Source organism: Semicossyphus pulcher, unplaced genomic scaffold (assembly GCF_022749685.1).
Source record: "Semicossyphus pulcher isolate SPU_LCO1_2020_fin unplaced genomic scaffold, fSemPul1.0.p SCAF_11, whole genome shotgun sequence".
NCBI classification, from domain to species: Eukaryota; Metazoa; Chordata; class Actinopteri; order Labriformes; family Labridae; genus Semicossyphus; species Semicossyphus pulcher.
The window spans coordinates 25079257-25104497 of NW_027211615.1; the positions used below are offsets into that span (position 1 = coordinate 25079257).

Here is a 25241-nt window from a genome sequence, read left to right on the forward strand (position 1 = left end):
TTCCCGCCCTGATTGGAGATAATAAACTTTTTCCTGCTTCTCTGGTGTTCTTGTGGCCTGGTGAAGGAACTGTTTTGCATTATAATTATTTGAGATGATGTTTTTTATTATTTCATTCAGGTTTTTATCACTGGTTGTGATACAGATTTCCTGCCTCACACAGACTGACATGACGTGCAGCTAAAAGCAAAGTTAGTGGTTCAGTTTCAGCAGCTTCGTCACTTATCAGTGTCTTTAACACAGGCGTCTCCAACCTTTTCTCATCTGAGATCTACTTAGAGTTTACAGCAAAGTAATTGCTGGTGGCGCCACATGTTGATTCTTTTGTCGACTGAAACGTTGGCACCACAGATGAGGCACACACACTCACATTTGTGAATAAAAACTTTCCCACTCCCCGTGGAAAAAGTATGTTTTCTGCTTTTTCTTGGCGAGGCTGAACAGGCTAACAGCACCGAACTTTAGCTCAAGTAGCGTACAGCATAACTGACCCAACCTGTCGATGGAAGTTGCTGCAAAATTGCTGTGATTGGTTAGGTTCAGACGTCGACAAACTTACCAGGAGCATCACCGTTTGTTATTGACAGCTGATCGGCCTGTACTATTATTTTGTATGGAGGGGGTGGGACATGTGTGTATTTGATTGAACTGAAGTGGGTAGAGGCTTTCAAGGTGCAGTTATTTTTGTCAGATTTGTTTTGTACATTTTCTTGTAACAGTGCGTTTTTTGTTTGTTTGTTTTTAACTATATTAATTCTATTCAGTATGAGTATGTGTTTATTTATGTGTGTGTATTTGAGTTTGTTTATGGGCAAGTATATGTAATTGCAATATATACACATGCACAATTTTATATTATATAATTTTGTATATCTATATATATTTATTTTTGTTAACTTTATTTATTTGTTTAATTATTTATTTATATTCTTATTTGGCCAGTGGGGATAATGATGGGGATGAAGTGTGGCGGGAGTGTGAGGGGGGATTTAAAGTCTTAACTGTACTATATAAATATGTCATAACTGTATTGCCTCTAAAAATCCAATAAAAAGAACTTTGAAAGAAAGATTTTTTTGTACAGAGTCTGTGAACTTTTGGCGAGCTACTATAAACCAGCCTGCGAGTTTCCTGTTGGAGACCCCTGCTTTAACACTATATTGCTCCCAATGTATATGGATGAAAAAAGTTGCTTTGAGCAGAAAGGCTAATTAGCTATCCTTGACAGCTAATACACAATAACACAACTACTAGTTATTTGAAGTGATAATCTCAAAGATCTCAGTTTCGTTCTCTTTGGCGGCACCTATCACGATAACCGGTAATTGCGGGAGCACACTTCCCAGATATCCAGACAGTGTTGCATGTGTGTCGTCCACGGTTGGCTCCGGTTGTAACTCTTGATTTTCCTCGCTGACGGTCGCTTTCCTTTTCAGACTGTTTGCCTTCATCTGAGCGTCGAGTTTGTTTCTTTTTCTTTGGATTTTCACTTATATTTGAAGTTGTATCTGTAGTCATCCATCTTTTCTTTGTTTGTTCAGCCATAGTAGATTACTGTTTACTCGCAACACTTGCAGAGACCGGGAAAGCAGCCGCTAACCCTCTCTGGCAGACCAACCACTGCTGGCTGATGTAAAACGCGTCACTAACTGGGTGTCGCTTGTCGCCACAGACACCCAGTCTGTAATACTGCAAATGCAAAAGCTTTCATCAGTGGACCATCGGCTAAATCACCATTGTGTTACCTCATTCGGTGATAGACAGAGACTTAACAGACATTTATTTACATGAAAATCTTCTAGATTATCACTTTAACTTGTAGCGCTGCTGCATATCTGGATCTAATGCCTTAAAAGATGTCCTGAAAATAAAAAAGTAAATTCAAACAATCATACAGGTGGCGACTCATCTAGAATATACATATATCTGAATCCCATTGTTTCAAATTGAATCCAGCCGTGATGTTAGTCACTGCTGTTGTCTCGAGGTCGTCCCCTGGAACAAAGGAATGTTTTTCACCAAATTTTCCAGACTTCTTTCTAACAGCTCTGCCTGGACACAGACTGTGAATGATGTCAGGCTGCGACTGTGTGAATGAAATAAAACGAGCAGAGAGGAGAGAGGGAGAGATGGATTTGCCCTCTGAGACTCTCTTTGACGGCATCTGGCTCACATGACGTTCCCTATAAAACCTTGGTATTAATCCCTGCAGCCTTTTAGGGCACTTTTTAAAAAACAGCAACGTTAGTGAAAAACAGAAATACTTCCTCAAAGGTTTTAGCTGTGGGTCGAATACTGTTTGATGATTCGTGACATGATTGAATAGTTCTGTTTCACCAAAAGACCATTAAGAGCTAACCAATAAAGAACCTCCTTAAAGAGCGAGTACATTGAAATTTATGATCATAATATTATCTGCTCATCCTCATGATGCTCTGGTTTACACACCAATAGACTTTGGCACAACAAACTTTGACAATATGTACTAAATTATGGACGTATGGCGCGGTGGTTGGCGTGTTTAGTTTGAGAGGTCATGAAGTGTGTGTCAGGCCTGCGAGCTTGTTCAGGCAGGCCACTCGAGCTGCACTGATTTCACACTCGACATGCACCATTCTCCTTGATCACCCGGCGAACACTTCCTCCTAATCTGGTGCTTTATTCAAGCTGCAAGATGTCCAGTCTCTCCCTCTGCTCTGTCATCGCCACCACTGCCCTGCACCAGTACTGCGCCCATACTTTCAGTACCACCACCACCCCAGCATCCACCTGCAGGCTCCGGCTAGAGGGGTTCAAATGTCTGCATGTAAAATAAATCTGCGAGGAGTGATGAGGTCGGAGCCTAGATGCCAAACACAAGCTGTGTTTTGCTGCTGTAATAAACGTTTCAAACTATGACAAAGTTACTGAAACGAACAGTTTGGTAAATGTATGTCACATGGACACTCTTTGATCGTTGCAACTACCTGGGTATTTAAATTAAACTTGACTTTATGCATTAAGTAAGGACAGTTCTGTTACATGTGGAAAACTTGCACATATTTGAGCATCAGAGACCAAACAGATCCAGACATGATCTGATTGTTTAAACTTTCTGTTTGGTTTCCTTACTTTGACCAAGAACGTTGAACTTCATTCTGTGCATTAAGGTGATGTATAAATAAAGTTTTACATTATTAAAGTTCTTGAAGATATTCATGTAAATAAATGTCTGTTAAGTCTCTATCTATCTGTGAATGAGGTAACACAATGGTGATTGAGCCTATGGCCCACTGATGAAAGCCTTTGCATTTGCAGTATTACAGACTGGCTGTCTGTGGTGACTTTCGCGGAAAAAATCACAGGCGGCGCCCAGTTAGTGACGCGTTTACCATCAACCAGCAGTGGTTGGTCTGCCAGAGAGGGTAGGCGGAGCTAAGCGGCTGCTGTTCCGCTCTCTGCAAGTGTTGCGAGTAATCAGTAATCTACTATGGCTGAACAAACAAAGAAAAGATGGATGACTACAGATACAACTTCAACAATAAGTGAAAATCCAAAGAAAAAGAAACAAACTCGACGCTCAGATGAAGCAAACAGTCTGAAAAGGAAAATCAAGAGTTACAACTGGAGCCAACCGTGGACGACACACATGCAACACTGTCTGATATCTGGGAAGTGTGCTCCCACAATTATTGTTTATCACTACAAGTGCTGCCAAAGAGAACGCAACTGAGATCTTTGAGATTATCACCTACGCAAGAGGACGGCACGCTTTTGGTGTTGTTTATTTGGACATTTTTCAGTCTGGCAGCAGGATTGTGCCTTCCTCATGCACTCTCCCACTCTTTTTTTGGTGTTGTTGTGCATCGTATTGCTGAAAGAAATTTTGATATTGAGCGGAGAGAGCATCCGGACTAAAATGCATCAAAATGGATAAAAAAAAACAGAAAAACAGAACTCTGGACAGGGACTTGATGTTCCCTACAATAAATCAACTATTTCAGGTGAGTCTTTGCAGGCACAAACAAACAAACTGTGTATTTGCGTGTGTTGACCGTCTCTTACCTTGTCCGAAGCGTCCGGTCTTATGCACCACAACGGCTCCTTGGTATCCCAGCATCCTGCACACCACGTCTCCGTCCTTCTTATCCCAGACGTCGTCACACACCGTCCCCCAGCGGCGTTCATGGAAGACCTCCACACGACCTTCATGAGGACCTGACCCGTTCACCAGACGCACCAGAGTCTCCTCGACTGCGACACACAAACACACTCGTCCATAAACATAATGATCTCCGAGTACACAAAATTATTGGCAAATGCATTTATACACGTTTGTTTCCACTGTTAAATCTGTTTTTATTCACGGAGCCTCGATGTGATAAAACGTTTGTCTCAGACAGCATCGTTAGACGACGTGTTTCTGCAGAAATACTACATTTCTTTATTATTTACGCCAACACGACAGCTCCAAGAGAACACATGACGCTCTTTTATCCGGCGTCCGTTGGCAGCAGTTTGCGCTCGCACTGCAGAGATTATTTTCATTGTGAGTGTTTATGAGTTTAATGAAGCATTGTAAATCAAAGCAATATGAAAACAAACACAGATGAGCGGGTTGTTTTCCACATGCTGCAACAGAATTTGTTCCATCACCACAAAAATCTCCTTTGATACGACAAGGAAAATAAATATAAGTACTTTGGGAGAGGAGACGTTTTGTGTCTCGCTCGTAAAAAGGTGGGTTTAAATTTGGGGATTGAAGTTCGGTCCAAAAGGGATTCCTCAGTGATCGCTGACCTTCATCTGAACATCATGACCTTCAGTCCGGCAGTCATTCTTTAACCTGACAGCGCAGTGAGGTTTGAAGGATTTTGAATTCATAACTTCCTGCGTGCATCTATGAGCATTTATCCAGTCATCCTGTTGAAAAGGCAGGGAGTCACTGCGTCCAGTAAAGAAACAGTTCGCTACATAACCCCTTTTTAAAACCACAACTCTTTGTTTTGTACGGGTTCAACACACGAGGCATTAAATCTTTTATGAGAGCTTAAGAGGTGCTGATGGTTGGAGTTTTTTTTAACCATTTACTTGTCACTGTATTCATGCTAAGCTAAGCTATTCTGGCTGTAGCCTCATACTTAGCATACAGACATGAGAGTGGTATCAATAATCTCATCATGGATAGGGGGGGCTGGAGCCTATCCCAGCTATCATTGGGCGAGCAGCCATTAACGCTGACACCCACACCTATGAAGAATTTAGAGTCCACTTAACCTAACGAGCATGTCTTTGGACTGTGGGAGGAAGCCGGAGTACCTGGAGGGAACCCACGCATTCACGGGGAGAACATGCAAACTCCACACAGAAAGGCCTCCTACGTCCGGAGCGGGGTTTGAACTAGGAACCTTCTAGCTGTGAGGCAACTGCACCACCATACAGCCCCAGGATGAGACTCCAATATATGAAATATAAAACATGACAAAAAACCTAAAACGTGCAAAATACACAAATAATCAGACATAAAGTAAGAAGATAAGGAAATAGCAATGAATGACTCAAAGCGAAAATTCTACGGGAAGGAAAACAGTTAAACAATTTCAGAGCGCTTCTTTTGTTGCTAGGCTACGGATTGTCGACGGGGAATTCTGCTTTCCCTTGGTAGTGACCGTTAAGTCAGTTTTAAATTGCTGTGTTTGCTTAATATTTTCTTTCATTCAAGAAAACATAAAAACAATGGAAAGGAATGGCGTCCTGGCTTTAGCAGCAGCAGCAGAAATTGCACCCTCAAAAAAAAGGAAAGCATTAGCTGCTCCTCCGCCATACTACAAAGATGATATCAGCCCCTTCTTGACTTTGATTGGTCGGTGAGCGAGAAGTGACATTGACGAGCGTGGCGGTGTTCCAAAAGTTGAACTCTTTTTAACTGAGAGCGCTGTGAGCGCAGTGACTAAGAACAGCTGACGCCGAGGGCGTTTTTGCGCTGAAAATGCTGAACTGCACTGGTTTTGTAAAGAAAATAGCCGCTGCCAGCGCTAAAACACTGTTAGTGGACACAGGCCCTTAAAGTGTCTTGTGTCTGCATGTAGCAGTGGTACCAGCATGAAAAACAAATACTTACATCAAAAATAAAAGTGGACAACAAAATAAAAAAACACACATTTTCAAAACAAAAGTGCTTTCCTGTATTAGCAAGCTTGTCCTAATATTTTGTTTAATGTTTATTTTCTCATTAATACTTGAGACTGTAGGTCACCTTGGGTCAGATCGTGTTGTTTTTAAAGTCATAAATAATGTGACTCAACATGTAACTGATGGACATTTGTTAGTTAATGAAATCAACACAAGCTGGTAGAAACATTGTTTCAGCTCCGACAGGCTCTATTTTCACCGTTAAACAGTTTCAGTCGCAGATGTTATTCTAGTCGTACTTTATCATACACAGTTTAATTTGGATTCATTAAAAAGACATCACAAGAAAAACCATTAAATTTATAGTATAAACAATCTACGTGTTTGGTTTGAGCAGGTTTGCTGGATTCAGCATTGTAGGGCCTTGCTCAGGGATATTATGGCCAAGAACCTGCATAGAACAAAATATTAATCAGAATGAGGTGTGTGTGTGTGTGTGTGTGTGTGTGTGTGTGTGTGTGTGTGTGTGTGTGTGTGCATGTTAGTGTTAACAGGAGTGTCATGGATCCACAGTACATCTGGTATTCCTGAAAGTACGCAGCAGCTGTACTCGTATAATTGACTTGATTTATCACCTTCAGAACCAAGACAGAAAATGAGAGAGGTAAACACACACACACACACGCACACACACACACACGCACACACACACACACAAACACACACACACAGCTCCGCGGTGTAAAGGCGTGCACGGACTGAGACTGTTGACAAAAGTGCTGCAGAGTAAAGCCAGACACATGATCCAGACAGGATATTAGCCTCATCAGACCATCATAAATTTTAACTGTGTACCATTTAACTCTCATTATAAAGTCAAGTACTTTGCACCCACTGGCCCATCATAATTTAATATCTACCACAATATTGTACTATCATATCTGCTGCACATATCATATTCCTGCAGAACACCCGCTAATTAAAAGCAGAAATTGGACGCACTTTTAACCACCTGCTGCTGTTTTTAGTCTGAGAGAGAGAGACGGTAAAGAGTGCAAGAACAGCACATACCTTTCTTATGGGATGAGTAATTGAATACTCAATTACCCGAAACAGATGGAGAAGCTATTTGTTCACTCATCAAATATAAAACGGTCCCTCTTTGTTGCAGACGCTGGGGAGTCGAGTAAAAACTGCAAAACTTTGCTTCCATGAAGACGAGGAAGCATCAAAGCAATTAAGACTTCCTGGAGTGTTTGATTTTCTTTCTGAACAGGACACTTTTTATGTCTTTAAATGAAGGCAGCCAGACCGAAATCTGCAGAAACTATCGCAGAAAAAAGCCCTGGCCAGAAAAATTAACTTTTAAAAGCCGCCTTTATATTGTAACATTTTTGTTGTTCTGGTGAAAGTTGTTAAAAAGTAAAGTAAAAGTATTATAGAAGCTTAGTCTAGTACTAAAGCTGCCGATGTGTTTCGCTCCCAGGAGTGACCTGGCTGACGCGCTGTACAGTTCAATACGATACCGTTTGCCGTTGATGTTTTCAATAAGATCTCTGCAGGCGTCTTAAGTTTGCATAATACAATCCATTTATTCCAATCACCATGCAGCGTTGATACAGCATCCTGTTTCCATTCACTATCGATCAAACAATACAAACGATACAGCTGCGGTTTGCCATGCCGCCTGTCGTCACAGCGGTCAAAAACCGCTTGCCCTTCCGGGGTCAAACACACACCTACATTTACTATAAGCATACCTTTATACCTTTTACCTTAAGCAATAGTGCAGCGACACCCAGTGGCACAAAAACAAAACAGCTTTCCCAAAAACATGAATATGGCTCTTACAAGTGTAGTTCCTTTTGAATCAGCTAAAAGTGATTAAATTAACAGAGTGCAGGGGCGTTTCTAGTGGGTGGCATGGGCCCCCCGATATCTGATTGGTCACCCCAAATGCCACCCCATAATCTACGTTAGCTTATAATACAGAATTAAAACTACTAATGCAAGATTTTTTAAATCAAAGCAAATATTTGAATAAAAATACAATCAATAAAAACAAATTCGGTGTGTTTTTACTTTTTTACCGTGGTATCGAATTAGGTTTAGAGAATCGTGGAATTTCACTGGTATTTGTTTCGACTACTTACACTGAACAAAAATATAAATACAACACTTTTGTTTTTGCTCCCATTTTTCATGAGCTGAACTCAAAGATCTAAGACTTTTCTTATGTACACAAAAGGCCTATTTCTCTCAAATATTGTTCACAAATTTGTCTAAATCTGTGTTAGTGAGCACTTCAGCTTTGCCGAGATAATCCATCCACCTCACAGGTGTGGCATATCAAGATGCTGATTAGACAGCATGATTATGGCACAGGTGGCCACAATCAACAACCTGATCAACTCTATGCGAAGGAGATGTGTTGCACTGTGTGAGGCAAATGGTGGTCACACCAGATACTGACTGGTGTTCGAACCCCCCCAATACAGTAAAACTGCACATTTTAGAGTGGCCTTTTATTGTGGCCAGCCTAAGGCACACCTGTGCAATAATCATGCTGTCTAATCAGCATCTTGTTACACCTGTGAGGTGTAATTTCTGGTATCGTGACATCCCTAATGTATATCACTTTGAAGTTGAAGTTGGTAAAAAGTTGAGCTTAATTTAACTTAACATACTTTATAGTTACAAAGTAAAATGTCATTGTCATCCAAAATAACACATAATAATTTATTAGTTAATGATATTGTGTATTTTTAAGGAACTTCATAACTATAGCTTTAAACATAATGTAGAGGAGTAGTAGTAGTAGTAGTAGTAAGAAGTATAGTATTTAATATTTTATAATAAGGATCAACAACAATCCTGTGTATGTCATAAAACACCACTATCAGCCTCATATATCTTTCTTATTTTAGTGTTCACATGTTTGTACACCCCTGAGACCTTTCCACATCTCTCTTACTCTATTCATCTTTCTCTCTTTCAGCCCCTCATTCCTCCTCTCCCCGTAAAGCGCCCGAGGCTCCTGAAAGTGCGGAGAAGAGGAGGAGGAAGGAGAGAAGAGGTTCTGGATGGAGGCAGCACATGTGGGCTTTGATCTTCACGGATGATGAGAAACATATAAGCAGACTTCACGGACATTGATGTCTCCGCCATGTAGAGCCGGACTGTGAAGTATTGGAAGTTTGAGGAAGTGCAGGTGATTTATTTGACTTTGGTAGAAACCAGGCAGATGTGAAGAGAATATCAAGATGGATCAATCAATTTATCTAAACAAGATGTGTGATGACACGACGGCTTCTCAACACTAGAAAGAATTAGTTTTGTGCAGTTGGCTGAACATTTTTACATTTTTATGTTTCAGTTACAATCTTTTGATACACATTTTCTAACTTCCGGGGCTATAAAATACTCTCATCCACATCTGATACTGCTGTGAATGTAACAGTGACTGTACAGGGAAACTGACCTTAACATTAACTGAACCACGTGCATAAGGTTATAGAAAGAGTGGTACTTATCATGAAAGAGTATGAAGGGCTGTCTTCTTTAGTCTTTCAAAAACCCAAAACACCCGAAACAATAGTGTAAAGAACTCTTCGACAATATTGTAAATGTTTGCATTTGTAGCTAACTAGCTTAGGCTACTAGCTGCTGTAGCATTACAAATGTAGCATTATTTCCGTGGCCAAGGTGCACGTCTTTTTGCCAATGTTGCAAATGTTAGAAAAGACACTATCAGGAATCAGTACTGTATTTATGCACCGTGTGGAGGCTGGTTCTGGATCGCACCATGTAAAAGTTTATGCTAAAGTTAGCGGCTTTGCGCCGTCCTTTTCCTTTTCATAAGTTAGAATATGAACAATTAAGCATACATGTAACTTGTTTGTTTGTTATGCTTGAGTAACTGTGCTCAAACAGTGATGATGTTGGAAACAGATAATTTTATCTTTTATCCGGTATTTTATCTTTTTTATATTGTGCTATAAAGCAAAGGCTAAGTAGGCTAGCTGTGCACAGCAATATAAGAACAATGCCTTTAATAACATGTCTTCTACATGGATCAACAACTGGTAAGAGGCAAACTTTTTTGCCTAGGACATGTTAGCTTTAGCCTTAGGCTTTTAGCATAATTAGCCTACTATGTATAGCCACTGAGTGTACATACTTTACGCAGGAATCTCACTTTAAAAAGGATCAGTAGATCTGCTTTTCTTTCACTTTAATCTCACGGTTTCCAACAAACTTTTTTAGAGCTGGTTGGAGAAGAGTGTTTTCTATAAACTCATGAAGGTTACGTTAGCTTAATTAGCTATCCAGTTATAGCTGTGGAAATCTGCAAATCGGCAGACAGGCTAGAAAATAATAAAAAAGCCAGCTACAGCTGCCTGATTTATAATTCAGAGAGGTAGACTTGCCTACGTTAAGCAAATATTTGCCGTATGACACCAGCATGCCTAACAGGCGTAGCAACAGTAGCTAACGGCAGCACACTGTTTAATGAAAACATTTCCTGGTGGCCTTTGCTCTTTTTTCCAAATTCTCTTAAAATGTTATGAAATTTAAACACAGATTTCATTTTTGGATCAAAATATATGAAAATTAATGAATCTGTTTGCCTGTTCTGGAAAATGAGCCTCAAAGAGCTGATTTCATCAACTTACTTGAGACCTTGAGTCAAGTCGTTAATGACTTTTCCTGAGTCCAAAAGCTTTCGCACACTGACACACTTTGGAGGGAAATTTAGTCGAAATCTAAATAAACACTTAATTAGAAGAAGTCAATGATCCTTCCACTAACTCTAACTCTCTCCACAGTCTGACAGCCCTCATGATTACCTTGGACAGCAAACAAAGTGGTTCACCAAAGAAAACAAACAGTAGCTAATTTGGACACAAACATGACATTTCACAACAAGCTTTTGCAAGTCTTCTGTGAATTACTGCGGGCTGCACAATGACTGTTTTTGTCCAGGAAAAACTAGACAATTTAGCTTTGAGTCCAAGCCAAGTGGTTCAAGCCTCAGAGGCCGGGAGAGCTGCAGCACCAGACTGTCAATACCTGAAGAAACGCAGCCAGAACATGGAGCGATGGTGTATTACTAATGTTTATCTGGCAGGCAGGAAGACTCTGGACCGGACAGCACTGAATGGCTTCGGGGCAAAAGTTAACAAGCTCCAGCTGTTCTTTAAATCTCTCTTCAAAACTCTGGGTTTGTTGTCTTCAGGGTTGTACGCCCTTATATTCCCTTCTGTGTTTTGTTCTTTTTACTCCTAGATTGTATTTCCTTTCAATTTAGCGTTATAACTGGATTTTCTTGAAGTTTACAGACCCAAACCTTTAAAACACTTGTGCCTCTAAGTAATTTTGTTTTTACATTTATTAGCAATTATTTGCTTGACTACACAACGGTGTGTTCAGACCAAAGGTGATTGGCTATTTTCTTGCTGCATCACCTCTGACACCGTGTCCTAAGTAACTGCAATGCAAGCATCAGTGACAGTTTGAGAGAGTTTGTTTTCTTTTGGAGTGTCCTGTGAAATATTTGGATGACTTGTTGGATTTTACTTCTATTCCTGTAGCTCGCGTTACAAGTATTCAATTCATGACGTTGAAATCACAAGTTATCTATCAAACAAAGGTGGCAACTTGAGTAGTTACGTCTCTACTCTAATTTGGATAACATAGCTGATAGGTACATGCTTTGTTTAAATATGCATATTAACAGATTTAATGTGGACACAGAACGTACGATGCAAGTAAGACTCACTAGTCCTTTTTACATTGCTGTTCCGCCTCAGCGCCGTAACGAAGCCGCGCTGTCATGCAGCCCTTTCCATTTTACATTGGACCAAGCATTCCCGCTGTAGAGCCGTTCTGGCGTTAAGAGAGCAAAACGCGTGCAAGGTTTTAAAAAAACAGCGTGTGATTCACATTCATGCACACGCCGCTGTTTCGCCCTGCCGGCTCCGCTGAGACCATTTCGCCTCTGCTACGCATCTGTTACTACCTCCGATCCCGGCTCAGAGGCGGAAAGGATTCGCCCCACCATTCTGCCTCTGTGTGTTTTACATTAAAGACAAAACGTAACAAAGCTGTAATAATCCCGCCTTGAACTGGCAGTGTAAAAGCGCCTTGAGTAGCATCATGTAAAAGACAATGAAAAGGCCAAACTGGGTCTGATTCTGATGATAAAACTGCAAAATCAGTAAAAGACTGACTCACATTTTTATTTTTAAATGTGAGAAATTTCTGCATGTGTTTGCTTAACTGTGTGTGTGTATAATATTACAAATAAATATATTAGATTAACACTGCAGGGGAGCTTGTTGATCTGTTCCAGCCACAGATAATTGGATTTAGCAAATAAAAAGTGATCAGAAATAAAAGTGGAGTAAGCAGGGGGTATTTCGACATAATACACGATTTGTTCTGAAGTATTGATGTTGAAGTTCTGGCTTCAGGTGAACGCCCACTTAAAAATAATAACATGTTTTTATTCCCCAGGATGAAAATAAATTTCTCGTGAGGGTCTGAAGCTGAAATCATTTATGTTTGGATCCCTGTGGCTGCACAGGTTGACTGTAAAAACAGCCTGTCAAACGTTAAACCCACAACACTTAATGTGGACCCAGGAGATCAAACTGTCAGCCAGCCTCTCAAAGTATAAGAGCCGTGTGAGTGTGTGTGTGTGTGTGTGTGTGTGTGTGTGTGTGTGTGTGTTTGTGTGGTTGCATGTGAATGTGCTAGGCAACACTTACGATCTCTCTTGTAATATGTCAACTGTCAAGTAAAAATGACACCAAATGTTGTCCAAAATATGAAGATCAAATTATGTGTTATGGGAAAAATAACAGACTAATTGTACTGCTGGCCAAATTTTGTGCATTTATCCTTTCAAAGCTAAATGATAGAATACAGTTTATTACATTCTTAGCTGTCCCTGTTGAATTCAAAGGAAACAAGGCAGGATTCACATGAATACATGATATCTAGAATGAATTCAATGTGTTGATCTGCTCTAACATAAGACACAATCTTTAGCATGTTTGGCTAACTAGCTTAAACCCACAGTCGTACTAGTAGGACACAGGACAGCTACACAGTAAGTAGCTACAATAGTTTGTGCGTTTGTAACGCTAGAAAAACGGTGGCCTCACAACTAGCACATCCATCGTATAGCATTTCCTCACTTTGTGGATCGTTTAACATGCTAAAAGAATCTGGCTAACGTTATCAAACAACATAAAAACAAACATAACAATATTAAAGATTATGAATGGACTTCTTGATACACTTATATTTAAAATTAGTGGGCAGGGAACATAGCTATAATATTTTTGGGGGTTACAGGTTACATGAAAAAAAAGTGGTCTCAGTACTAGCATATCCATCATATTCACTTTGTGGATTGATTTAAATGCTAACAGAATCCGGCTAACGTTAGCAAACAACATAAAAACAAACAATATTAAACATTATGAATGGACATAAATACTTCCTAATACACCTATATTTAAAATAAGGGTTTTTTCAACCATCTCATAAAGCTAGCATAATTAATTAGCTAGCTAGCTAGAGCTAAAAAGCTGCTAGCCACAGTTGTAACTAGCATACTAAAACTGAGAAGCCTACTTTTGTTTACCTCAATCTGTAATAATGGACCCATGGTTTACAATGGTTAACATGCTATCAGTGTAAACTTCATATTTGTTTCCTATTTCTATATCAGTCAATTCCTATTTCAACTTTTAGCCTTTCATCTTTTAGTGCTGTTCCTCAACTTGAGAGACTTACAGTTAAAAGAACATCCATCCACATATACTAGAGGAACAGACAGGTGAGAGATCCCTCCGCTTTCTTTCACATAATCAAATTCCTACAATCTGGTGTCCATTTGCTCTTTTTCTCTTTTATTTTTATGCTTTCCAAAGAGCTAAATATTTTGATCCTTTCAATGAATTAACACCCAGAGTGACAGGTTCCTTTTGTGTTAACACCCAACATGTGTGCAGGAATGCACACTTTTCACAAAACTTCAGTGGCAGGCCTATTTGGTCTCTGGTTCTCGTTTGAGTAAATGACCATACAGGTATGCACTGTATGCTTTGAAGTGTAAAAAGATCCGAGTCATGCATCAGACGATAAGTCAGCCACATAAGGTTTGTGACAGAAAAGTGCACGACTGGGAGATTTAATATTTCTTACAGCCACTAGCATGTGGTCTCGGTCTGTCTTTCTGTCTCTGAAACCTCAAGCATCCATGTCTTGTTAATGACGTGAGGACAGAACCGATCTCTGACGGCTCTGTAATGGGCAGAAAAAACATTCAGACGGTCGACGGATCAAGTCTATTTGATGTGAACTCCATCACTCATCACGTGGAGAACAACCGTGATGATGCAACAAAAGACAGGCGAAAAAACAGGGTCTGTCTGAGGTTTTGAGGTTATTAATATATTTTTTCCCTCCTGAAACCAGATTGGTGTTTTTTGTAGGAGGTTTCAGCTTACCGCCGCAGGACATGTGCATACATATAACGGTTTTCAAAGCCTTTTGATGTTAGCTTAGCCATGTGGTCCTTCATCTTGTGTCGGAAACCGTGAGATTACGCTGAAAGGAAAGCAGATCCACTGATCCTTTAAACTTCCCACAGCACTTTGCGCAGGATGACAGGTGGAGCAGCGATGTCTGAGGACCATAAAGTCATCAGCTCGTAATTTTTTGTTCTTGCATTATATGCACTGTTGGCTTTGGATTATATGCACTGATATACGTGCTGGTATTACAGCAGTTGTGCCCAGTAGGATTTTCTTCACTGTGACTGTGCAGCCAAACTGCGTTTTATAAAAATATGAATTTAAAGGGAAGACTTTTCTAAATTTACCCATGCTGTTTTATTTAATGCTCCTCACATATTCAGCCTTAAAAGTTCAAGTTTACTTTCAGGAATTACCATCACAGTACATTTCATGCTATCAAATGTAAACCTTTGGTAAACCCAGAACAACTGCCATTGTTAAATTGAATAAACAACTCATCCATCCATCCATTTTCTATACCGCTTATCCAGCTATCCCAGCTGTCATTGGGCGAGAGGCAGGGTTACACCCTGGACTGATTGCAAGTCAATCACAAGGCTGACAAATTAACACGTTGACGCAGGTTTTTTCAGAGCCAGGAAGACCTGCTTAAAAATGCTGATTGTCTCTTTTCCCATTGCCAGTGGAGTAGTTACTGACGGAGCATAGCATCGCGCCGGAAAGGGGGCGGAGATTAGCATGTCGACACAGGTTTTGTGTTCCCATCATTGCCGATCAGAGCCGAGGCGATAATTACCCGGGTCTACTGCAGAGTCATTTGACCCGGGTCTGAATGCTCATTTTCATGGTCTAAAATGAAGTCATATTATACTATGACTTTACTGACAACATTTTGCAAACTATTTAGACTTCCATAAGTCTCAGATTTACATTTTTCTAAGACTGACTCTTGTGGCGATGCAAATTATGACCTTTGCCTCTCAGATGCAAAGGCAGGAGTTGCATGACATTGGTTAAAACCGTAACCAAGTAGTTTTGATTTCAAAAACTGAACCTAACATTATCCATAGCACTGGTTAATGCTATCAGTCATCTTTGTAACCATCATCATATATCAGCTCTTACCTGTTTTCTCTCCTCTGTCTCCCCGATCGCCCTTCTCCCCCTTAAATCCTCTCTCTCCTCTGTCACCTGAGAATAAAGAAGAAAAACAAACTGACTTTACAGAAGCAGATATTAAACCTGAACTGGTAACATACAACTCTTACCCAAAATTAGACCTGAGAAAACACTGATCATTTATTGCACGCTGAGTAGGTTTAATTAATTTTTTTACTGAAATAACAAAGGTACCTCAATCTTATTGAATCTGAATGATAGTAATAATATGCAATAGTATCCTGTGTTTAATTAGAGACCTGCAACGGGAGACCTTTTCATCAAATGAACCACACTGAACGTAGCACACATGGGAGCAAAAATGTTTGCAGATTAAATAACACACGGGAGCACAGGTTCAAATTTTAAAACCCTTCCTCTACTTCACACCCATTTCCTCTCCTTTCTACTCCCTTTGTGTATTTTCAGAACAAGCCTCTGAAGTAGTCGGCCCTGTAATCTTGCCATGTGATACGGGCATAAAATCTAAAATTAGAGGACCCCACCCTGCGTCTGCTGCCTCATTTACCTCTAAAAGTTGTGGTTAAATGCTGTTTCTCTTTAGTGGTGGAGGTGAAACGGGTCAAAAGAGAGGAGACAGAAAACAGATAGTTTGGACTAAAATTAAGGGAGCAGTGTCAAGGTCATTTTCTGAGTATCTTTACAGTGAAGCTGCGTGGATGTTGGAGAAGGTGATACAATGCAGAACCTCTCAACCAGTGTAAGTTAAACAAACCTTATGTGTGGTTTCTGCAAAATTACCGTCAGTTAACACCTCTGAGCTTCGACAGCTCAAACAGCTGTCTCTTATTTGTTTTCAATTCAAAATATGATTCTACTTCTAACGCCCAGGAATAGACTCTGAAGCTGGGAAGTCCCTGTTTTAGCACCATTTTTGAGTCATGGGCTTTAAGAAACCACAAGTCTGTTTTTGCCATGAAGCTATAAGAGGATCAGCCTCAAGTCGGCAGTTATCCCACCTTTAATTTGACTCTTTTTCACATTCAAAACCGCAGGGCCGCTGCCAGCCGAGGTGGCACTCTGTCCCACCTACCGTGTGTGTGTCCAAGGCTGAGTACTTTGGCGAACACCGCACCCTGCCTGTGACGTCCTTTAGCTGTCAGGATCACCTCCATCTCGAACCACATCCTTAACGACTAAATAACAACGCAAGAAAACCCCAAACACACTGGTGAGCTACTGCTGAGCCACAACAGACAACAGATGCTTTTGATTAAATTCCGATGCTGGTGGCCCCGAATGACGGTAATGTATAAATGTTTATTGTCAATAAAGCTAATGACAGCCTTTCAGAGGTGCTACCGTGACTAAAGACTTGTTTTTTGTTAACAATAAACTGAATTTGTTAGTTGTGAAAAGTGGGAATCAAGAAAGCAATCATGATAATTAAGTGTGCAGCTCTGCTAGAATGTTTCAGCTAATTGTTTGGGTTTTACAATGATCGTGTTGATCTGGCTCTGAGGCACTGTACACTACCTCAGTACCAAACAGCAAAGGAACAAAGCTGGGGACATGATTGGGCATTCAGCATCTGGACACGCAGATGTTTTTGCGAGAGCTGGTGGAGACCAAAATAGAGCTAAAATTGGAGTGCAACTGTTGGCCACATATCCAGGGTTTCAGTCGCAGTTGCAGCAGACTAAGCAAGTTTGATTTCCATCCCCTCTTGGGAGAACCTGAGGTGTTCCAAGGCCAGATAAGATATAAATTCCTTACACGTGTTCTGGGACTACCACCAAGATCTCCAGCCAGTTGGACGTGGCCCGACAACCTCCAAAATATGGTGACCAGGAGGCATTCTAATCAGATGCATGAACCACCTCAGCTGGCTCCCTTTTGATGCAAAGAAGCAGCGGCTCTGCTCCGAGCTGCCTCCAGATGTTTGAGCTCCTTACCTCATCTCTAAGGCTGAGGCCAGCGAGCCTACAGGGGAAACTCATTTTGGCCTCCTGTATCTCTGATCTCAGTCTTTGGGTCAGAAACCAAAGCTTGTGCCCAGGTAGTGGTTGGAATGACATTAGTGCTAACATGACATCTTTCCATCTGTCAATATCACAATCCATTTTATTCTCACTCATGACCAGGACTCCAACATACTTGGACTCCTTCACTCAAGGCGTTTACTCACTCCCACTCTAGAAGGAGTACTGCACTGTTTTCCGGCCTCAGACTTGGAGGTGTTGACTCTCATCCCAATCCCTTCAAATTGCCCCAGTGCATGCTGGAAGTAACATTTTGATGAACCCAAAAGAACCCAAATGTTTGCACAAAAAACAAGCAATTCTGATGGCCCCAAACAGGACACTCTCATCTGCTTCTCTGTCAAACGAGAAAATCACAAACAGAAACGTTTGGCGAGGGACAACCATGGCATGGACCAACATCCTCTGGGAACGTTTTGAGCTCCACCCTTAAGTGGTTACTGGTGGGTTAATGGGAGTTCGCTCATCCAGTCGTCATGTCAGTTTCATCCAGCGGACCTGGAAAAGGTCTACGACCATGTCCTCCAAGGAGCCCTGTGAGGGGTTCTTCTGGAGAATGGGGTACTATGGCCATTGCTATGAGCCATTCTTTACTTTTATAACTAAAGTGAGAGAGGCGTCTGAATCCACACGTTAGCCATAAACACTTGTGTGATAATATTTCAGGGCTGTTTTTCTGCCCCATTGGCGAAGAATATAATTAATGCAGCTTCAAATATTGGCAAACGCACCTTGCTTTACAACCAAAGATAAAGTCAACATTTTATACATTCCCTCGTTCTATCCACCCTCCATAAAAAGAAACCACGAAGCTTCCCAGGGCTATTTTAACAAGCCTCCAGCATCCCTCTGCCCTCCACAGCTGAGCGACTGCCTTCCGCTGAGGCCCCGCTCACACCAGAAAGTCTACAAACTCTTCACCCTTCACCGGTTTGTTAAAACCACAACCCCAGATGGATACCAGCACCGACAGACGAGAGGGTCCAAACATCCTCGAATATCCTCCATGTTTTCTTGAAAAATGCTTGTTTGTGCTTTGACACTTCTGTTGGTATAATTATATTGTCAATCAAACAATGTCACCAGCGCCAGCGACTCCTCGTGGGTGAAGCTCTTTTCATGTTGGTTCAGCCATGGTGGCCATTGCTGCCTGAGCTAATTTTCCATGTTTACTTCACTCCAAACAGGCAGAGGCCTGTCACCCCAAATAACATCATGAAATGAATGATTTACAACATGAAATAATTTCCTCTCGCCTATTTTGATGTCTCATCCAAACAAAAACCACACGGTGTGGCAATGTATTGAAAGTTATGATGATTCATCTTCAACCATTTGGATCTACTCGTTAGCTAAAGATCCTGATACATAAAAAAATGGCAGATTAAGGGCTAAACTATTTGTTGGAAATACAAAATCTTTTCCTCAACCAGACAGTTAGCTAGCTGTTAGCAAGCTTCTTTCCTCTTTACAACAAAACCATTAAATTATGTTCCATCCACGTGGTAGTAAAAAGCCCAGTGGAGAAAAAATAGAAAGACGAGGTAGTGGATCAGAGCTACTGTGACTGAAGGTGCGGCTGTGGCTCAGTGACAGAGGCGGTCATCTTTCAGTTGGAAGGTTGGTGGTTCAAACCCCAGCTCCCTCAGTCTACATGTCGAAGTATCCTTGGGCAAGACACTGAACCCCAAATTGCTCCCAGTGGCATCAGTATGTAAATGTGATGACTGATTGACAGTTGGGCACTTTACGGAGCAGCCTCTGCCATCATTGTGTGAATGTGTTTGTGATTGGGTGAATGTGACATGTAGTGTTGTGGTTTCAAGACTAGCATTTTAGCAGTTAGCTTCCACCCACAACAGATCACCAACTACCCCTGTGAGGAGTCCCTACAACACCATAAAGAACTAAATGTTTTGGATGAATCTGGCTCTCACATTGTGTGGTGTGACCATAGACTGTATAAAAAGATGGACGACATGACAGCTCCCTGAAAGTGAAGCCAAAACATTTCGAGCGCTCCCTGCTGACTGGCTGCAGTATAGCTCATAAAGCCCGCCTCCTCCATGTTAACAGATGGGACATGAGTCAAACTCAAATCAAAATACACGCCCGATTAATTTTTCTCAAACATGGTTTCTGTCATTATAGTTAGTTCTTATCATGCTGATTTATGTGTTAATTTTTCTGACAAGTTTATTTTTAATTAGTTATTTGATGCTGTCAAAATGATGATTGACAGCTCTGTTGACAAATTCAGCTCCTGCAGCCAATCAGTTCTGGATCAGCAGAGCGGAGGACGATCCGCGAGTGGAAACATAACTAAAACAATCACTACAGTCATTGAAGTTTCCATACCTGTGAACGTTAACCTCAGACCAACACAGAGAAGCTGTTCTGCTGTTAAACACGCCGGCGTGCGGGATCCTTGCTGTTTTTTCGGTAAGTTAGTTAAGTGTGTGTTTGGGTTAACGGAAGTGGCTACGGCCGCTTCACTCGCCGATCTCTACTGCGCAGCTCTGGCTCCATATGACGTCGCCATTGCAAGATGGCAGCGCCTATCACAGGGGCTATTTTGGCATCAATTTCGTACAATGGGAGCAGATGGAGACGCGTTGTCCATCTATATATACAGTCATTGGGTGTGACCAGTGATACTAAATTCTACCTAGCATGAGGAAAATGTATTCTGACAGCAGATTTACAATACCTCAGTACTGACTGTTATGTTTTTTCCTATTTGTTTTCAATCTTTACATCTACCTACACACAAAGTAAGGGCCGGCTATAAAAGCATTCGGTACATCTACCTTTTTAAAATGACCAAAACTAGGGTGGGTTCTTGTGCGGGGTGTTCAGCCATAAAAACAAAGTGTATGCACACACATGGAGGACAACAGATCGGTCTGGGCCAAAGCTTTGAGCACTCTTGGCCACTTCTGACTGTGGGACTCCAACACTGGACATTTCAGCCAAACCAAACTCTGATCGGGAACAGCTGTTGGCTCGACACACGCATACACACACACTTACACAATGACATGCTGACCCAAAAAAGACTGCAGAGCCTTATCATATTTGTCATGGCTATGTTTTCCCCCCGAAGTGCTCTGTGTGTTTTTGTTAGTGTTGGCACCATCGAGAAGGCTATGCCAGAGTGGAAACATCAACACCCCACCCAAAGGGGTTTATGTAGATACACACCGGTAAATGGATAAATGGATAAGTGGATCAATGAAGACAGAAAGGGATTTGTGCCTGTAGGTCATCGAGTTATCTCGTGTTGCGTGACGTGTTTTTATCATGAACGTTGGCATCAATTTACATTGTGTTAAAGCAAATTGTTCTCCTTGGAAAACTTGAATGCTCAGGCCAAGAAATATAGAGTTATAGCATGTAACTGAAAACTACTACAATTAAAAGGAAATGCCTTATGTCCTGTTACGATGGCTAATAGTATATTCAGCTTTTTTTAATGGATTTTGCATCATATATAAGAACTTTTTGGCCCATTTAGAGGCATTGGGCTCTCTACAAAAGCATACGTAATACATAACGATTAGATGAGTGGTGAGTGTGGGTTTGCTCTTGGCCACTGCATACCTTTAAAAGCGTTAGGAAAATAATCATCAACGCCTCCTCCAGTGACACTGATTAATCTATCCGTTTGAGGTGATTTAAGGACTGTTTCCCGTCTCTTCGGACGATTATAATGGTCGACTCTGAGCTCTTTTTAACGATGGTTTGATGAATGAGGGAGAAAAACTATGTTGGGTTTTATGGGGGGATAGAAGGATAAGTGGGCTGATTACAGGCGAAATAAATAGCCTCTAAAGAGTGGAACAGCAGACTCATGCACCCTTACATCAAATCCAAAACAGGGATGCAAGTTTGCACATTTCTGCCTTAATCGACTGACTCCATTTTCTTGCTTTTATTGGACCTGATGGCTACATTTGTGAGAAATAAGGGCCTGTGTCCACTAACTGCGGTTTTTGCACTGCTACACAAAACCAATGCAGCTCAGTGTTTTCAGCGCTCCACGTCCTCAGCGCTTAAACGCCCTTGGCTGTCGCTTGACCAACCAATCAAAATCAAAAAGGGGCGGGACTTCAGATATCAACTTTGTCAACAACAATGGCGGTGGAGAAGCTAATCCTGTCGTTTTCTCGAGGGTACAATTTCCAGGTGTAGAGCTGCTGTTAACGCCAGGACATGATTCCTTTCCATTGTTTTTTAAGTTTTTCTTTGTTAAATTTCCGATTTAAAACAGACTTAACTGTCACAACAAAGGGAAGCAGAAGTGCCACCAGACAACTTTCGTAACCTAGCAACAGTACCGCAAGAAGCGAGGTCGTGGGTGCTGCCAGAGCAAAAAAAAAAGCCGTTAGTGGACACAGGCCCTAAAAGAGTCAGTGTTTTTGATGCTCAGAAGATTTAGCAATTGTTTTATCATCTGTGGTAAAAAATTTTCCTTGAATAAACTCAAGAAAGAAAATGTGTGAAAGATTTGGTTGTGCTGTCTGGTTTGGAGTTTTCTCCTCTGACAAAAAGTGTCAGTTGGAAAAGATTTGAGCTGTGAGCGTGTTGACGTCAGCGTATCGACTTCAGCTGTGATTTGTACGAGACTGCAGGGAGTAACAGGTTTATTCTACTGACTTGTAAATGACCAACTGTTGGGTGAGTGAGGAACTGACTCACTTTATTATGACTACTACTGCTTCTCCATAAAGTACACATCATTCTGCACAGTGATCATACGGTTATACTCTGATTATACCATAAACTGGTAAGTAAAAGACATACCTCTTGGACCAACAGGTCCAACTTCGCCTTTCTCTCCCTGCACGCCGTCCGTCCCGTAGGACCCTTTCATTCCCCGAGGGCCCTGGCTGCCTTTTTCTCCTGTGAACCCTGAAACACAAACACATACAAGCTTAGTTTCCATAAATAGGAAACCATGTGGTCGTAATACACAGCACAATTGATCATTAGACTCTCCTTGACAGAAGCTTTGGCATCAATAAAAATGCCTCAAGTTTTGTGGTTTCATCTGCTTTAAGGGTAAATCATGTTAAGCATATTGGATGAAGATTTTCAGGAATAAAATCACCATATTTTCAAATCCGTCTTTGTTTCCTGGCACTTTTAGAAGAACTCCACTAAACAAGTCACAGATGGAGTCGGTTCTGATTGGTTCCACTAAATAAAACATTTCATGACTCCATCTTTTGGGCTTTTTTTAAAGGGGAATTCTCCAATCAAATCCAATCCGTCAATTACAGGAGCTGCTGTCGTGCCAGTCGGGACTTTTCTCGACATTCTCGACAAAAGAACAAGTCTACACCACAGAAATTTGAAAGGTATTATTAGTGATGTTCACGTTGGCCTCTCTCTTGTTCCGCCACCTGCCAGCGCTTCACTCCTGAACGCTTGCTGACTCTGAAAGAACAGCGCTTCAATTTGTTCATCAGATGTCCTGCAAACTCCGACCCTGTGCCACACAATGAGAACGTTTGTTTCCAGTCGGCACACTCCAATGTCCCATAATTAATGATGTATTTACAGCACTGTAGTCATCCTGATATGCTCTGATTACACTATTGTGACTGGTCAGCAATCAGAATGAAATAATTAGACTGAATGCACAAGAGCCAGAAACACAAAATAAACTGATGATGGATGACGTCGCATTTTCTGTCTCCGGGCTGTGAAGGGTCAATAACTCACTCCTCAGGATCCCACTGGGGAAATAATATTAATCATATTTTGGAAGGCGTGCTTCAGTGTTCCTGGTGTTCGTGCAGGACAGTCCAACAAGATCGTTCCACAAGTCAGAAAGGATTATTAGAGCCTGAGTGCGGTGATTGATTTCTTTGGCCTCAGAGCAGAGCAAAACGGTAAATGGGCTGCACTTATGTAGCGCTTTTCTAGTCTTCCAACCACTCGAAGCGCTTTTACACTACATGTCACTTTCACCCATTCACACACTGATGGCAAAGGCCTAAGTGCCAATCTTCAATCAGGATAGCAATTTAGGGTTCAGTGTCTTGCCCAAGGATACTTTGACATCTAAACCGTAGCAATCAGGTTCGGAAGCATCGGAAGGTTGGGGCTTTGATCCCTCAACCTTCCGATTGAGAGACGACTGACTCTACCACTGAGCCACAGCCGTCCTCCACCCCAGTATCTTATCATAAAGACATTATGTAGCCATGTCATAATGGCACGCATGTTTTTTTTTTACCAAAAAAACATTTACAGAAAAACAAAATTAAAACGTTTATTCTAACGTAATTAATTAATCACCACTGGTAGCAGTAATGTACCTCTAAATGGCTTTTCAAACTGCCAATAAACACTACAAGTGGAAGAATTCTCCTCCCTTTTGTTTACTTTTACAGTCAGAACATGTACACAAGAAACAAGCAAAACTTGGCCATAGTTTAGGCCATACGATGTTAACCTTTTCATTTGATTGGCTTTTGGAAAGGAATGGAGACTTAATATCTGGCTGTTGCTCAGTGGTAGAGTTGGTCGTCTCACAATCGGAAGGTCGGGGGTTCGTTCCTTGACTGCTGCAGTCTGCATGTCGAAGTGTACTTGGGCAAGACACTGAACCCCAAATTGCCCTCAAAGGCATAGCCATCAGCTATGAATGTGCATTGATTCTTATTCACAGTGTGTGAATGTGAGTGTGAAAGGGTGAATGTGACATGTACTTCTTTTATTTATTGTTTTAATGTTTTTCTGTATATTGACAAGTATGAAGCAAATGAACTGATGCCACAAACTACAGCATTTATAGCCTTGGCTAACTTGCAATCCCCGTCCCTAGATGGGCCTTTAAAATGCATAAAATCAGCGAAAAAATTCCCAAGACTCAACCATAAAACAGATGTAACAATACAGGATACAAAATATCCTACAATAAAACAAGACTGAGCCCTCCTCAAAAACGTTTCAGATTGAGTTTCAAATGCTCCCAGTCAGGGTCCAATTTGAGCTCTGAGTTTAAGATAAGCAAAGTGATCACAGTGATGTGATCTTAGGGCTTCCTGTCTAAAATCTTTATGGCTTCTTTATAAATCGTCATCATCACCATTGAAGATGCTGCTTGTGACCAGGAGTGTAAAACAGCTTTGGTTGGTCAGAAGACTAGAAAAAATCGCTACGTAAGTGCAGTCCATTTTCCATTTACCATCTTAAATCGTGGCAATGTATTGGAATAAACAATAAAACTTCCATAGAAACATTAAAAGAAACTTTGCAACATTGTATAATCCATGAAACAATATAAAGCACGTGACATTTAAGGATAAAACTACTCAGATCATATCTAAACACATGTCAACTTATTGCTTATAGCCCTAAACCCGGCAGAGCTCGACCATCGCTGTTGAGACTTTTGATT

General features: G+C 41.1%; 1 protein-coding gene across 1 annotated transcript in view; it reads right to left on the reverse strand.

Annotated features, from left to right (window-relative positions):
- The window catches only part of scara5 (scavenger receptor class A, member 5 (putative)), a 100176-nt gene that overhangs the window by 13551 nt on the left and 61384 nt on the right, over nucleotides 1–25241 (reverse strand). Inside the window, exons 9-11 of the mRNA XM_069657685.1 lie at nucleotides 22634–22741; nucleotides 15792–15857; nucleotides 4045–4233 (exon numbers count right to left, since the gene is read on the reverse strand). Of these exons, the coding sequence (XP_069513786.1) occupies nucleotides 4045–4233; nucleotides 15792–15857; nucleotides 22634–22741 (363 nt within the window). The remainder of the gene's footprint in view (nucleotides 1–4044; nucleotides 4234–15791; nucleotides 15858–22633; nucleotides 22742–25241) is intronic.